Source organism: Mirounga leonina, unplaced genomic scaffold (genome assembly GCF_011800145.1).
Source record: "Mirounga leonina isolate KUSES-001 unplaced genomic scaffold, KU_Mleo_1.0 Mir_91, whole genome shotgun sequence".
Lineage (NCBI taxonomy): Eukaryota > Metazoa > Chordata > Mammalia > Carnivora > Phocidae > Mirounga > Mirounga leonina.
In genome coordinates, this window is record NW_023270839.1 from 48,515,212 (window position 1) to 48,532,149 (window position 16,938).

At 44.2% G+C, this 16,938-nt stretch overlaps 1 protein-coding gene across 2 annotated transcripts in view; it reads right to left on the reverse strand.

Annotated features, from left to right (window-relative positions):
• Nucleotides 1-5,746: 5,746 nt before the first annotated feature.
• Nucleotides 5,747-16,938, reverse strand: part of PTPN9 (protein tyrosine phosphatase non-receptor type 9) — a 78,191-nt gene continuing 66,999 nt past the window's right edge. For both annotated transcript variants that reach the window (XM_034994648.1, XM_034994649.1), the window contains 5 exons: nucleotides 15,575-15,641; nucleotides 11,074-11,152; nucleotides 9,915-10,065; nucleotides 9,289-9,496; nucleotides 5,747-8,476 (listed from right to left, as the gene is read on the reverse strand). In XM_034994648.1, the coding sequence (XP_034850539.1) occupies nucleotides 8,262-8,476; nucleotides 9,289-9,496; nucleotides 9,915-10,065; nucleotides 11,074-11,152; nucleotides 15,575-15,641 (720 nt within the window). In that variant the 3' untranslated portion in view covers nucleotides 5,747-8,261. The remainder of the gene's footprint in view (nucleotides 8,477-9,288; nucleotides 9,497-9,914; nucleotides 10,066-11,073; nucleotides 11,153-15,574; nucleotides 15,642-16,938) is intronic.

The following is a 16,938-nucleotide window of genomic DNA, read 5'->3' on the forward strand; positions in this document are numbered from 1 at the left end:
ACTTAGTCTCTTCTTATTGTCTATGGATCAGCATCCTGTCCTATACAAGAGTGTAACAGCAATCCTTGCCCTGTTTTGAAGATCAAATGTGATGATTAAATGTACTTTAATATACCTAGTAAAGTTCTGAGCTTCTGTGGAGGCCAAAGGCCCAAGCATTTGACTGTCCTAAACAGCAAGTGGTATACTGTGGATGAAGTTATGGAACATTTGCAACCAGAGTAGTTACTCCCATTCAGAGAACCAGATTTTGCTGACACTCCTTGAGGATAGCCACTCTAATTCACTCTGAGCACCCAGTGCCCATAGCAATCAGGCATGGGAGCCCCTTGGAAGGGGTCCAGGGATTATTGTTTCTGACTCAGTACATTGATGCCTACATAGGAGAACCAGTCCCGGACTCTTTGGGAAAGTGAGTATTTATTTTGGTGACACTGACCCTCCAGCTGTATGGGTAACATCCACCCTACCCCTCCCCTACTCTATCAGGACAAAACAGTGAATGGATACTGATGAGGGCCTTCCTTTGAGAAGTCACAATGGGAAGCCAGGTTCTGATTCCCAGGAGGCCTCTTCTGAATGAGTTAGGGATTATTATCCTAATTATAGTTGAGTAACCTGAGCAGTAGAATAACTTGCCCAAGTCAAGTCTGTCTGGACCCAAAGCCTGAGCTTTGTCCACTCCCCCCTGTGCTGTCTCTATACACACTAGGGCCCATGATCCTGTTGGGACTTGTGGAGAAAAACGGCCTCCCTCCTGCCCCATCCCTCTTACCTCCCTAATTCCAAGAGCAGTTTGTCCCCAGATAGTTCTAAATGGTTTCTGGCCCTTTCCAAAAAAATGATCTTCAAAGAAGCAAGATATTTCTCCCAACCACATACATACATACATCCTTACCTCACAACACCACTCAAAACTGTCACACCCACTGACACCCTGTCTCACAAGCATCATGCATGTGCATGCATGCACACACCGTCATTCACAAAAAGGACTCATTTAGTTCTTTAGGGTGTGTATGGTAGGTGGTGACTGAGACATTTAGGGCCTACACTTTAGTGACTGCCAAAAAGGTGTCAGTGCCAGTACCCTGCTGACAGAACCTCTGCCAGCTATAGAAGACCATTGCCAGTTTAGGAATATGCAAGTGAGGGGCATCTGAGGCTTGTTCACTCCCAATCCAAACCGCCCTATAGGTTCAGGGGAGCAAAGCTCAAACTATTGGTCAGAATCCCAATTTAGTCACCTCCTAGCTGGAGGTCTTCTGCAAGTTATTTATCTTCTCAATTTATCTATAAACTAAGAATAAGAATACCCACTTCAGAGGCACCTAGGTGGCTCAGTCGTTAAGGGTCTGCCTTTGGCTCAGGTCATGATCCAGGGGTCCTGGGATCGAGCCCCGCATCGGGCTCCCTGCTCGGCGGGAAGCCTGCTTCTCCCTCTCCCACTCCCCCTGCTTGTGTTCCCTCTCTAGCTGTCTCTCTCTCTCTGTCAAATAAATAAATAAAATCTTTAAAAAAAAAAAAAAAAAAGACGGGCGCCGGGGTGGCTCAGTTGGTTAAGCAACTGCCTTCAGCTCAGGTCATGATCCTGGAGTCCCGGGATCGAGTCCCACATCGGGCTCCCTGCTGAGCAGGGAGTCTGCTTCTCCCTCTGACCCTCTTCCCTCTCGTGCTATCTCTCATTCTCTCTCTAATAAATAAATAAAATTAAAAAAAGAAAAAAGAAAAAAAGAATACCCACTTCAGTGGGCTGTTGTGAAATTAAAAATAAAGTATGCCTGGGGCGCTTGGCTAGCTCAGTCTGTGGAGCATATGACTCTTGTTCTTGGGGTTGTGAGATCGAGCCCTACACTGGGCATAGAGATTACTTAAAAAAAAAAAAAGTATGCCTAGCATTTATTCAGGGCTTCACGGACTTTTTTCTCCCTTAACTCCTCACCATTCCCTCTCTGCCTGGCCTTTCACATGCAGTCCCTGGTGTTGCAGTCTGAGAGAAGAGCCCAGGACTGGCCTAAAAGACCCAACAATCCCACTATATGAAGAAACCATTTCTCTGGCAACCAACTGGCTTAGGTTGTACATATTCCATATTCCTAATTTCTGGGTAGTTTGGAGGCTTGGAATTTTTTAGTGGGTTTTAAGATTGCTACTCACTGCCATGAAATGTCTTCCCTTCACTGAGCATTAATAAAAAATAAGTATAACAATATGTTCCCCAGTTTACCTGGCTTTACATTTTCAAAATGTTTTCTTCTGTATGTCAGTTATTTGGTGACTTTTTTTTCAAAGCAGCAGGTTACTTTGTCCTATTGCAATCTTACTCAGAGCCCTAATGTGGAAGAGATAAATGTGGGCCTTGCTGTGCTTGGAGACAGCCCAAGCACTGCAGTGTCTACTCTTTCACCTGCCATTCACACCACCTCCCTGTCAGCCCCTGCCCTGAGACCACCAGTTAACCTACATTTCCGAATCCTGTTCATTCATCCTAACTGCTCCCTTCCACTGACCAGGCTGGGAGAATACAGCCTGGCCACGTCCTCTGTTACTTCAGTCTATTAATCAGAATTGTTCACAGGCTTTTTATCCTCTTCCTAACATTGGTAACTCCAAATCTCTCCTCTCTTCTTGCTCTCCTCCTTCTGTTCTCACCCACTTCCAAGGCCTCCAGTTTTTATCTAAACTAAGTTGACATCTCCAGCCTAATATCTGTCCTGAACATCAGACTCCATATATCCACTGGCTGCTGGCCATAGAATAAGGTATTCATTCAAGGTCAAGGAAGCAAAGGAGACCCCATAGGATGAAATGGCTGACCTAGGCTCAGCTGAGCATCTGGCCAGTTTTGAGGCTTTAGACAACTACATTAGCATAGAGAAGTAGCCAGGTTCTGATGGGGGGGGGGTAGGGGTGGTGGTAGAAGGAAGTGAGCCTGGAGTTGGGAGGGGCAATGTGCCTTTTTTGACTCCCTTCTATTTACATCTCACTGTCTTGCTTTCCTACTTTCATCTCCATCTGAGTCCTAACAACCATCAGGAACATATAACCCTGAACAGTTGAAAAGGGATCGCTGCTCCCAATCTCCATCCAACACTCCTAGCTAGGATTCTGGTGTGGCTAGCTATGTCCATCTTGGCCTTAGCTGGAAAAAATATGGGTATTTAAGACTGCAGAATGCCAGCATAACTTACAGAGAAGTTGAATCACTGTTGTACACCTGAAACTAATGCAACATCATGTGTCTGCTATGCTCAAAAAAAAAAAAAAAAAGAAAAAAAAAGACTGCAGCACGCCAGATTTAGCTTAAATAGATTTTTATAAAAGTGATGGTAAATGGTGGAGGGAGATTAAACACCTCAACAGGTTTCTGAGAGTGCTATCCTTCTTTTGTAGTGAAGACCCAGTCTTCTCTGTGGTCAGTTAAGAGTAGCAATCCACAACACTTAATATTCACAACTGTTGTGATGGTAACTATAGGGCAGATACCCCCCAAGAGAAAATATGGTTCCCCCCCTAGTGGGAGCTTTAGCTCTTGCTCTTGGTAAGAGAATGGTGGTCTGTGGGTAGTGACCAAGCCCTGAGAGAAATCTAAGAACCTCAGCAGGGAACTCTGGGACCTTGGTTGGTTCATTCCTTGACTCTGACTCACCCTGTCAGCTCCACATGGAGCAGCACAGAAGCTTTAAAGCCTAGGCCTTGGCCTGGGGATTACAGGGGAAACTTGACCTGCTCTCCAAGTTGTGGGCCAAGTGGGAAGGGACCTAAGACAATATAGGGAAGTGGCAGCAGCTTGAAAGAAGAGACTTTGAAAACAAGCTTAAAACTAGGGATTGGGAGTGGGAGCTGACCCAACCAGAGAAGGGCCTGATGGTTCCTCTACAAGAATTCACACTGTCCATCAAAGAACTAGCCCCTTACGAGTTGGAAGGCCTGTGGTCGTATCATCTAATGTAGCCCCTTCTTTCACAAAAGGAAGCTAGGAGTTGGCTTGAGTTGAGTGGTGAGACCTCAAAACTACCAAAGAGCTCAGTCACTCTAGGAAGGCTTTCTTCCTGGCCCACTTCCCCCCAGGTCTCTGATTTGTGAGTTTCCATATGCGTGTCTGCTTGTCCCTAGAGTTGGGGAGCTTTTAAGAGGAGTCTCATCTCCCTCAATCTACAATACTAAATAGTCCAGTCTCCCAAGAACTGGTCCCAATCTGTCATTTACCTGCATGTGGTGACATGGAGATTGGCAATGGTAGGCCTCCTAAGCTGAGGGTGTCAGGGCACACTTTACCTCAGGAGTCCCATTCCAGCTGACAGGGACAGTCAGGATGAAGGACCAATGCTAGAGGCAGTAAGTTAGGTGAAAAAATAGCACTCAAATAGGAAGAAGCCTGAGTTGGCCCACAATGCTCTCCCCCCACCCCGAACACTTTATCTTATGTTCTCAACTGTACAGTCCAACATTTGATAGTGGATTCTCTTGCTTCATTCACCAACCTCCTGTGTGAGAGCCTTGACTTCCTGAACAGATCTAGGCTCCTTCTCGGTCTTCCCCTTTCTTTCCCTCTTTAAACACCTAGCACAGGGGCACCTGAGTGGCTCAGTCATTAAGCGTCTGCCTTCGGCTCAGGTCATGATCCCAGGGTCCTGGGATCGAGCCCCACATTGGGCTCCCTGCTCAGCGGGGTGCCTGCTTCTCCCTCTCCCACTCCCCCTGCTTGTGTTCCCTCTCTCGCTGTCTCTCTCTGTGAAATAAATTAAATCTTTAAAAAAACAAAACAAAACAAACAGCTAGCACAGGTAGGCTCACATTTTGGGAAGTCACTCTCTTCACAATGTAAAAGCTACAAGTAAACTATGGCAGTAGGGGAAAGCTATTGATCCCTTGCTCTCAGATTTAGTAAACATCAATTTGCTAACCTTCCTCAGAGTCAGGGACACAGATTAAGACAGTGCTTCTGACCTGCCTCATCCTGTCACTCACTTAACCACCTACCAGGCAGGACCCAGGAATCTGCGCTTTTGAGCTCTTACAAGTCATAACCTCACCAATCCTCAGATGTGCAACTCATGTATAACTTCTGAATTTGCAGAGCACTTTGGTTACAGCCTCTTCAAACAAAAGATAGTTCAAGGCTACCTCCTCCAGATCTCTTATCATTAATCCTGTTTCCTCCACATTTCACCAAACCCCTCTGATTTCCCTGTTCACCTCTTATGCTCGCTTGCCCCCAACAGAACACAGACTCATCCAGGGAAAGGGTTGGCTTAAACTTCTGTTCTACACTTCAGCTCTTGATTGAAGTAAGAAACTCAAAACATCTGTTGGCAGATCAGGAGATGGATTCTTAGAGGAAGTCTAGTATAAGAGTTAACAACAGGTGGGGGCGCCTGGGTGGCTCAGTTGGTTAAGCGCCTGCCTTCGGCTCAGGTCATGATCCTGGAGTCCCGGGATCGAGTCCCGCATCGGTCTCCCTGTTCGGCAGGGAGTCTGCTTCTCCCTCCGACCCTCCCCCCTCTCATGTGCGCTCTCTCTCTCTCTCTCAAATAAATAAATAAATAAATAAATCTTAAAAAAAAAAGTTAACAACAGGTGCTTTCAAGTCAGATGATCTGGGTTCTTGATTGGCTAATTAAATTTTCCTGTGCCTCAGGTTTTTTTTATCAATACCTACCTCAAAAGATTGTTTTGAGGGTGGTGAATAATATCTAGAAAGCACTTTGAACAGTTTGTGGAACAGAATTAAGGACCCAGTAGATGTTAGCTATTACTTTTATTAAAAAAACACCCCAATATTTGCACACTCTCCAGGCCAGAACTGCCCCAACTGGGCAGGCTGTCACTGGTCAACAGGGAGTAGCTACATGGCACGGGGCATGGTGCTACATGGACAAAGCTTCTGGTTCCATTCTAAGAGAGAGATGCAAATGAATGACTCGAGATCTTCCCACAAAAACCAGTGTACCCCTATGTATGGTGTTTCCTGGGAGAATGATCCCTTTGGTACTCTGCAGACCTCAGGACCCTACACCAGGAAGTCCTACCTGGGAGCCCCGGTCATCAACTCTGTCACCCTACATGCAGCATGGGCTCAGGATCAACTACCTGGAATCTAGAAACTGTTCATACTCTGAAAGGAGAGCTAAAAAATATTCCCTCTGGTTTCCAAGGACAAAACACTACCTTGATCTTTGAAAGAGAGCAACACAGTGAAGAGGCCAATGGCTTTGTGAGCAAACCAACCTGAGCTCCAGTTCTAGAGCAAATCACTATAATCTCCTGGACCTTACCTTCCTCATCTATATAGAAATAGAAGGGAGTGAGCATAATAACCTCACTGGATTATTGTTAGGTTTGAATGAGGTAATGGGGGAGGAAAGCAACCCAGCACAGAGATTGGCACCCAGCAAGCACTCGACTGGTGGTTCCCTTTGCCTGCCCACAGCTAGGGCTATGGCCTATGGATAAAGTAGATGGCTCTGAGAACTGAAAGTCTCAGATACCCAGGCCTTGGGTCCCACCCTGCCTCCCCATCCCTCCCAGACCAGCTCTTGGACCCCTTTCTCACCTTCCCAGCCCAGACTGCTACTAAATTGATGAAGCTAAAAAGGTTTGATCATGTCGGTATATTTATACGTAAATACAAAACTGTATCGCTATAAGATATTGAATATGAACATTTACAATTATTTTCTGAATCTGACTCAGTCCATTGATGTTAAATACAAAATGAAAAGATTGTAAAAATAAGAATATATACATTCAAAGAGCTTATTACAGTATAAAAGTATCGAGGTCTGATCAGCTGCCAACCTCATCTGGGATGGGAGGTTTATGGGTTCCTAGGATTTTCTTGCGAATGTGGAGTGCTGGGGACTCTTTGATTCCATCCCTGGCACATCAGGCTGGGCAGGCTGGGAGCAGACAGGGACAGGATGGGTGAATAGGGGGCAAACAGTGATTGCAGGCAACTGCCCTACCCAGCCAGGGGTTAAGCTTTTTATTGACACAGAGCCCACCCAGCCTGAGCTCCAGGGTCTGGCAGGCTGCTAGGAAGGAAGAGATGGACATTTAAGTGGACAGGGCCAAGTTGCATAAGGAAAGGAACTTTCTAGCGAAAGAAAAAGGGGCCCCAGTTCATTCTCCCAAAGAGGGATTCTCATAGTAGTTTCCTTTCTCTCTCACACCTGGGCTCCCTCTCTTTTCTTCTAAGACTTCGTACCAATTGTTCTTGGCTCTGACTGCTCATCTTTACTCCCAGACCCCAAGCCCCAAGGGACAGAGAGAGGAAAGAGGGTCTGGAATCACAGTGGAGGTCTATTCCCCAAATTGGCAAAGTAAACAGAGTAAAATCATTAGATAAGGGCAATTCATGCTAAGTTAAACCAGTGTCACCACAAATCAGAATTCTTGGCTCCAGTATTCTGGAAAGAGGTAAGTCCTTATGTAAGAATGAGGGCCTGTGGCAGGAGCATGAGGAGCGGATGTGTGTGTGTGTCCTCTTCCACCACTCTGCAGTCTGATAACAAGGGAAGTGATCCCCAGCCCCAGCTAGTCCAGGATAAACAGTTGGGTCCAAGAAGCAGAGTCCTGAACTGCAACACGGAGCCCCAGGAAAGTCTACAAAGGAGTATCTCTGTGTATATGTATTTATAGAATACGACCATATTATCACATACAATATATATTATATACACACGTACATATGGACCCATACATGTAAGTGTGCGCGCACATGCGCGCATGCACACACACACACACACACAGAATGACAGAAAAGACTGGAATACACGCCCTAGGTATAAACGTGCTTGGCACTCGGGACGTTCTCTAGAGTATGTAACTTGGTCAAGCTCTCTGGGAAGGAAGGTGGATGCTCACCAAACCTCCCCATCAAATCCTAGCAAAGGGAAGGAATGGAAAAGAGACCTCAAGAAGGAGAATGGTATTGGGAAAGGGGGGAGGGAGTTTCCTTCCCCACTTACCTCGGGGCCCCTGGCAAAAACCGATAGCCACAATTTGGTTTTAATAAGGCACAGTTCGATAGCAGGTGCTAGGAATTAAGAACACATTGCTGCTGGCCCTTTCTAGTGGCAATTTCACCACATCTATCTAGCCAAAGGGAAAGGCTGCCTTGCGTGCACGAGTGCGCCAGGAGACATGAGGAAGAGGTTGGTCCATTGCTTCAGCATAACTGATGGCAACCTATAGGCTCAGCGGTGTCCAGGGTAGTTTAAGGAAGGCTGCCAGCATGTGGGAGGATCGTGGGACAGTTACTGACCCTCCATGGCCAGGAGATTGTGACTGGAGGGCACCATGCCCTCCCTCTCTGCGAACTCCAGGATTGCCTTGTAGCAAAAATAGTACTGCTCAGGGGTCTGGATGCTGAAGGCCCTCTGGGTCCTCATGCGGGACACCGTCTGGAACACATTAAGGGTGCCAAGCTCCTCCAGCTGTGCCAGGCAGATGTCCAGTGAGCAGAAGGTACCTGAAGGAAGGAAAGAAGTAGTCATACCTGGTCTATCTCTCCTCTGTCCCTCCCTCTACCAAATGACCCAGGCAGGTTGGATGAATGAATTCAAAGGCAAGGTGCCTTATGGTAGATGGCCAGGTGGCCTTAGGCCTGAAAGGATTCAAGGAGGAGGTCACTTTGGAGTGTTGGGAGTCCAGAGAAATGAGAAGGCCTCTTGTCTCCTAAGACAGTACTGGAGGTAACAGGAAGAGAAGGTGGGAAGGTGACATAGAAGAACTGCCTGTCTTAGACAAGACAGAATGACAGCATTCCCACACCTGGGCCCTAATTTTCAGAGACTCCACAATTCTTCCACAGAGACCTAACAGAAACTTATTCTTCCTGATTTTCTCCCAAAGGGAACTCTGAACTAAAAAGACCAGCAGTCCCTGCGATGCACATCCCTTAAGGTAAAAGCTGCTAACTAGCTCCAGAATGAGAGCACAGCTCAGGGTGGGGATCTCCTTAGGGAGGAGGATGAGAAGGAAGCAACAGCCCAGCTGAGCTCTCTGGGACATCCAGGTGACAGTGATGGGGTCAGAAGATAATCATGCTGATGGGATGTATAAAGCATCAACCCCCAAGGGCCCTGGCCCCTGAAGTGTATATTTTGGCCAGCGCAGCTGGCGCTAGGGATACCAAAAGGACATTAAAGAGGAATTTTTCATGGCAATTTGCTACCAATGAATCAAACTCTCCCAAACTGTCAACTAAGAGCTTTGTTATTTCTCCCCCATCCTTATTGCCTCTGGATGCTCTGAGGGCTGCCGCACCATCAGGTGCATTACCTGTCCTGCCAATGCCCGCACTGCAGTGGACGACAATGGGTGGCTCAGGGCACTGCCCTTTAGAGCGCGCTCCCATACTGCTGACAGCCAGCCTCTGCTGGTTCCTGACCACTCTCAAGAAGTCGATGAGAGAAGCTGCCGAGGAAGGGACACCATAATCTGGCCAGCTTAGGAACTGAAAGTGGGTCACCTGGCGTTTCTGCCGCTCCTTGGATGAGAAAAGAAGCAAAAGTTAATGAGGTCATTTCTACTTGCCCCTGACTACATTTGGCTTTTCTAGATTCTCAATCCCCTGGTCTCCTCACCAAGGTTCCTGCCTACCACCCTCAACTTTCTCCACAGTTGCTTCTCTACAAACCCAAAGGACAGGTTAAATGTCTGGAGAGCATAGAATTCCCTACACAGGACCCAGATTTCTTGTAAGTTTTATTCCTAAGTAATACCACTGTTGCATTGAGACAATATGGCTATATTGGCTCTGAGATGAATATCCACATCCTGTTCCCAGAAAAATGAAAGTAACTTATAAGCTGCCTGGATTCCTGCCTATTCCATTTGGAGATTTTCTTTACAGTAAAAGTTCTCCCCCAGGATAAAAACAGTGAGAAAATAAAATCGGGATTTACCTCTATGTTGTGAATTTCTAGCGTTGTTTTCTTATAATGGTTCATGTTCTCCACGCCTAGATTGGTCACCGTGAGGAAGCCAAATCTGATCCGAGAGTCTCTTTCTAATGGCCAGTACTGGCCACACTTTCTCCTGCCACCTTCCTCAAATCTGAAGACAGCAGAGAGCAAGGTAAGCCTTCCATCCTTCCTTTCCATAGTAGTAAACTATGACCTGCTGTACCCTAGCAGCAATGTCATCTCTTGCATTGCTTCTAACTTATACCTTTGTTTCTTGGCAGAAAAGGTGGGAAACCTTCATTCTAAACAGATGTAACAACAGCTAAAAAGTTTCTTCATGTACTCATTTAGCAGACATTTATTGGGTGCCTGTTACACCATTTGGCACCTATCCTGATACCTCTTGCTACTCCTCACATATCCAGGATAAACACTGGGTGGGCAAAAAAAGACAGCAGAGAAACTCTGGTGGGCCAGACTGAACTCTCTGCCCTATATCTCAGCCACTGTTCATTCTCTTCCCCAGTAAGGGCCCTCGGCTGAGAGGAGTGGGAAAGCCACACGTTTTTCTCCTCATCTGAAATAGGTTCTAATTATCATAATGATAATGATGATACTAATGAATTTGTAATTCCTCAAGTTTTGGCAGATATGTAGACCAAAATTTCAAAAGGACTCCTTTCATCCAGAGCTTCCTGCCTGACCAACTATGTTTCATCTCTCTTTCTGTAGTTCTCTTATAGGTGGAAATATGAATGAGCAGAAAAACTGTCAAAAGTGGTAAGGAAGGGGAGCTGGTAATTTAGAAGCCAAGAAGACAGCTGCCCTTTGGAAGTAGGGAGCAGATTAAAAGTGAATTGCACCACGTTTCCCACACTTCCTTTAGTGGATAAGGCCAGGACCTCAGAGTAGCCTGTAACTGGCACAGGGTCACCAGAGCCAAGGATTAAATCTTTGACAAGTTAGATCTATCAATCTCCACCATATCCTGGCTACGTTAATTCTGGGTCAACTAAGAAAAACCTAAAACATCTCAAACTCTTTGCCATGGCTTTCCTAATCCTCATTGTTCTATGAGCTAAACTCCCATCTTGAATCCCCCCATGCTTGGGAACAGGGTGGGGGCAGAGTGCAGAGGGAGGAAAGGGGAAGAACTCACCGGGTAGTCATGACAATCACCAGGACTTTTTGCTCCCATACCATGAGCCAGAAATCACGGTAAGTATTCTCCAAAGGGCCTGGAATGGAAGGATAAGACAAGGAACATTACCCTGGGAAGCCCTTCTTTCCTCCTCAGGCATTTCCGGTTTTGTCCCTAGCCAATAACTCCAAAGCATAGATGCTGGTTCCCTGCTCTTCTCACTGCATCCCTGCTATTCAGGGTGGTCCTTGAACCACCAGCTCTAGCATTGTATGAGAGAGTATTAGAAATGTGCAATCTGCATTTTAAGAAGATCCCAGGTGAAGTTGTAGGTAAGTTACCAGTTTGAGAAATACTGTTACGTACCTTCTCAAGAGCCTTACCATCAGGGCTTGAGCTGGCACATCCAGACAGTGTCAACTGTGTACACGTCTCTAGCTGTTTTCATCTCCCTAAAGCCTTATAATCATCAGTAGCCTACTAAACCACTCTCATTCCATGTCCCATCATGGGTCTCCTCAGACCCAACATCCTTGCCATTTAATCTCTTCCTTCAAAATTAGCCTTCTCTCTCTACTTTCCCATCTCTGCTCAAAAAAGTATTGGCATTCTTAAAAAGTTGGAGTCAACTCTGACTTATCCATTTCCTTTATCTTCCAGAAGCAATCATCAAGTCCTAGAAATTTTTTTGCCTTTGGATTGTTTTTGGTTTTTATCATGCCCTCCCGACCCAACTTCACTGCCACAAGGACCACATCATCTTTTGTCTGAGTTACTGTAATACCATTCTGGTTTATTTTTCTGAATAGGACTCCTTCCCTTCCAGTCTATTCTGGACACCTCTACCAGCTGAATCTTTCTAGAAACTTGCTTCATCACAGGGGCACCTGGGTGGCTCAGATGGTTAAGCATCGACTCTTGATTTTGGCTCAGGTCATGATCTCAGGGTTGTGAGATCAAGCCCTGTTGGGCTCCACACTCATTGGGCTCCACACTGAGTGTGGAGCCGCTTAAGAGTCTCTCTTTCCCTCTCCTTCTGCCCCTCCACTGCTCGCACTTTCTCGGTCTCTAAAAAAATAAATTAAATTAAATTAAATTAAATTAAATTAAATTAAAAAATAAAAACTTGCTTCATCACAATATAGACAGCTCTTGATGGCATAGCTGGATCAAAACAGCTTAACCATTTAATGTATGTGGTCTTACATCAGTCATTTTACTTTGTGAGAATGAATCATGTCTCAACAAACATGGTGCTGAGGGTAAGAGCCACACTGTCAAGTTCTCCTTTTAGAGTTAGAACCTTCACAGGGCTGGGCACTCAGGGGAAACTCTGAAGACACCTGTGGGCCACCAACTCCCTTTTAAGCAAGGAAGTAACAACTTGGGATAATTCCATGTATTTTCCCAGCCCTTTTTCCTCTGCTTTTAGGGAAGAAGGGCAGTATCAAGGGTTGATTTTGTCCTGGAAGTCTGCTGGTTTTACTACCGTTTTTGCTAAAGCCTTTTAGCAGCATTAATGTTTTATGATACTAGAATTCCCTCTTGGCAGAAGTGGACACTGCCAAAAGCATGTGAGGTCTTGGAAGCAAGCTAAATGTCTATCGAGAGAGTTGTTAAATTATGGCATATCCCCGATTTAAGTAGTCCATAAAGGTGATGTTGTAAGATCTGTTATTTTTGCTCTGGAAAGGTATTCACAAGATATCATCAAATGAACAAAGGAGTAACATATAGAAAGAACCCATCTTGTTAGATATTTTATATGTCTGTATCTATTTGTTTGCACAGAAAACAGTTTGGAAGGAAATGCTACAGAATGTTAACATTATCTCCGGGTCTTAGGGTTAGGAGTGAATTTCATTTCCATCTTCTAAATCTCCTACAATGCACTTACATTACCATAGTATGTATGTGAAGAAGATAGTAAGAACTCCCGTTCCCCATCTCTGACTCCAGCCTTGTCCACATCCTACGACCCTGTACCACAGCAGCAATCATATGCTTTATTTTCCACACTCAAATCACTGGCAAAAATGGTTTTCCCAATCAGAGCACCTGACCACCCAGGTACCACTTAGACTCAGGCTTCGCAAAGAGGGGTCATAATATCTTCCAAGGCATAAGAGAGATTTAGAAGGGAAAGCTGCACCTCCCAGATTACTCTTTAACAGTGAACTTTTCTGAAGAACTCAAGTCAGTGGTTTATGCTGACATGGGTGAAACAATCCTCTGACTTGGCTTGTGAGGACTTTTGAATCAAACAGACATACTTTCAAATCCTGGCTCTGCCACTTACTGTGTGATCCAACATCGCCTAACCTCTTTGGGCTTCAGTTTGTTCATGGGTTAATAAACCTTCCTTGCAGAGTTTCTGTAATAATTAGATGAAGATTATATACCTGATATATAATAGATATTCTCAATAGATAACAGATATTAGTAGAAATAGTATTATTAGTAAGAATCAAAATACTGAATATAGCCAAGAAAGTTAGCCAGGCAAATCAAATCAGCCTTCTCCACATCACAGGACCCCCATCTTCCAGTCCTAAGAGAGTACTGATGCTGTCTAAAGGTGATCTGTGCTTGACTCAAAATATCTCTCTCATTCTCTTAGGGGAGTTTCTTCTGGATAGGGCCTTCAAAGCCACCCTAAAGAATCAAATTCCCGCAACTCTGAGTAGTAGCTTTGCCTTCTAAACCTGGAGAAGGAAGCATTCTGGGGTACCCTCGAGTCAATCCTTACCCTCCATAAGCCCAATCTGCCAACGCCATCCTTCCCAACAAAGCCCCTACTCTCAGGCAGATCATGTCATATTGTATATGCCAAAAATTTTTCCTGATAATTCTCATTTCTTCTTAGGGTCTTAAAAGGACTCTTCTAGGAGGGAGTGGTCCCTCCTAGGAGAAAAATATAAACCTGTGACCATCAGACCAATTAACAATATATCAAGAATCCATTTTTTTCTCCCTCATTTTATTTTGAAAAATTTGAAACCAACGAAAAGTTGAAAGACTACTACTACATACTCATAAATTCTTTAGCTCGAAAGCTATCATTTTTAGCTATTATTTCAACATTTATTTCTATCTATAAATACACACACTTTTTATTTTGTAACTATTTAAAAGTTAGTTCCAGAAATTATGACATTTCGGGGCTCCTGGGTGGCTCAGTTGGTTAAGTGTCTGCCTTCAGCTCAGGTGATGATCTCAGGGTCCTGGGATGGAGCCCCACATCGGGCTCTCAGCTCAGCGGGGAGCCTACTTCCCCCTCTCTCTCTGCCTAGCCCACCTCTATGCCTACTTATGATCTCTGTCAAATAAATAAATAAATAAAATCTTAAAAAAAAAAAAGAAAGAAATTATGACACCTATTCCTAAATACTTGGGCACATATTTAGAAGAACAAGGACTTTATCCTATAGAACGATACCATTATCACACTGAAACAATTAAACACTGATACAATAATATTATCTAATATACAGTCCCCAATTATCCCAAGTTTGTCATTAACAGTTTTCTTCTCTAAACTGAAGTTCCAATAATGGGCACATGCCTTTGGTTACCATGTCTCTTTAGTCTCCTTTAATCTACAATAGTTCCCTGCTTTTGTTTTTCTTGGCATTAACTTTGAAGAGTCTAAGCCAGTTTTCTAATAGTATGTCCCACCATCTGGATTTGTCTGGTTTACTTTTCATGATTAGATTCAGACTTAAAAACTGGCAACAAACAATAAAGGTTATGTTATATAGTTCTCACTATATCACAACAGAGGCATGATATCTGTCTATTATTGGTGATACTAAGTTTGATCACTTGCTAAAGAGGTATTTGCCAGATCTCTTGCTGGCCATGCTCTGCAATGGTCAAAGGGCCTAAAGCCCATAAGGTGGCCTCTTATGTCCTCCTGTGTTCTGATCTCTCCCCACCCTTTTTGAAGGCAACTTGGTATTCTCCTTGAGATGGCCGAGGCCAGATTAGGAGGACTACTGGAGCCCACAGGAGCATTCGTAGAAACTCTTATCTGAAATCTTCACTGTCAGACCTAGTATAGACTATCCATATCAGAAGACTGCTGGGTATTCTCTGATGGTATAGGAACCAGCAAAAGTCTCTTAGGACAGCAACACCCTTTCATAGACTGGACTCAATCTCTGAGAAGCTCCACTGCCACTTCTGGCCTCCTACTGGACATAAAGAGCATCTCACTGGCCAATGAGTTCTGATGTCCCATTCCCCTGGGTTGGCAATGCATAGTCCAAAAACTTGTAGTAGTGTTGTATGTTCAAATCTCCAGTTTATCTCTACACAGCAAGTTTCCACGCATATCTGGTACAGAAACTCTATACCTCTCCTTTGCCTTCTCAATAACACCCAAGCTTTATGAAACACCAGGATTTAGTGGCCACAACATCACCTCAAGTTACCTTCAAAAACTATGCAATCATTTGGTGCAAGAGATCATAGGTAGATGACATAAAACCAACTTGTAAGGAGCACCCTAACTTACCTTGTGTACCAATGTAAGCATTCTTCTGCTTGTAGCCATCCATGAAACTGGCATTGATGTAATCTGTCTAATGATAAAAAGGAAATATCATTGCAGCTGTGTGGAATACACCATTTTGGTGGGAAAATTATGTACTAGGTAAATAAAACCCAAGGTGTAGATATTCTTTTCCTGTCAGACAGACAGTGAGGAGCAAAAGCATCAGTTCAAAACTTTGTTTCTACAAATGTTACTGGAACAACTGGATATCCACATGCAGGAAAAAAAAAATCAAGCCGGCATGTTCTTCATACTAAACACAAAAACTGACTCAAAATGGATCACAGACCTAATGTTAAGAATTAAAATTATAAAACTCCTAGAAGAAAATGTAGGATTAAATCTTTGTGACCTTGGGTTAGGTAAAGCCTTTTTAGATATGACACCAAAAGTACAAGCAGTAAAAGAAAAAACAGGTTCGTTGAACTACATTAAAATTAAAAACTTCTGTGCTTCAAAGGACACCATCAAGAAAGTAAAACCATCTACAGAATGCACATATTTGATAAGGGACTTGTATCTAGAATATATAAAGAACTCTCACAATTCAACAGTAAAAAGACAACCCAATTTCAAAATGGGCAAAGGGGGTCGCCTGGGTGGCTCTGTCATTTACTCGTCTGACTCTTGATCTCAGCTCAGGCCATGATCTCAGGGTCATGAGTTCAAGCCATACATTGAGCTCCATGCTGGGCATGGAGCCTACTTAAAAAAAAAAAACAAAAAAAAAAAACCCAAAAAATAAAATGGGCAAAGGATCAGAATAGATATTTCTCCAAAGAAGATATACAAATGGCCAATAAACTCATGAAAACATGCTCAACGTCATTAGCCACCAGGGAATGCAAATTAAAACCATAATGAGGGGCGCCTGGGTCGAGCGTCCGACTCTTGTTCTTGGCTCAGGTCTTGCTCTCACTGTCGTGAGTTCGAGCCCCATGTTGAGCTCTGCTCTGGTCATGGAGCCTACTTAAAAAAAAAAAGTGAAAAGTCAAAACCATGATGAGATACAACTTCATACCCATTAGGATAGCTACAGGTACAAGATGGATAATAACAAATGTTGGCAAAGATGTGAAAAAACTGGAACCCTCATATACCCCTAGTGGGAATGTAAAATGGTGCACTCATGTTGGAAAACAGTCTGGCAGTTCTTCAAAAGGTTAAACACAAAGTTACCATATGACCCAGCAATTCCACTCCGGAGGGAAATGAAAACATATGTCCATAGAAAAACTTACACACAAATATTCATAACAGCATTTTTTATAATAGCCAAAAATGGATACAACTCAAATGGTATTCACCTGATGAATGGGTAAATA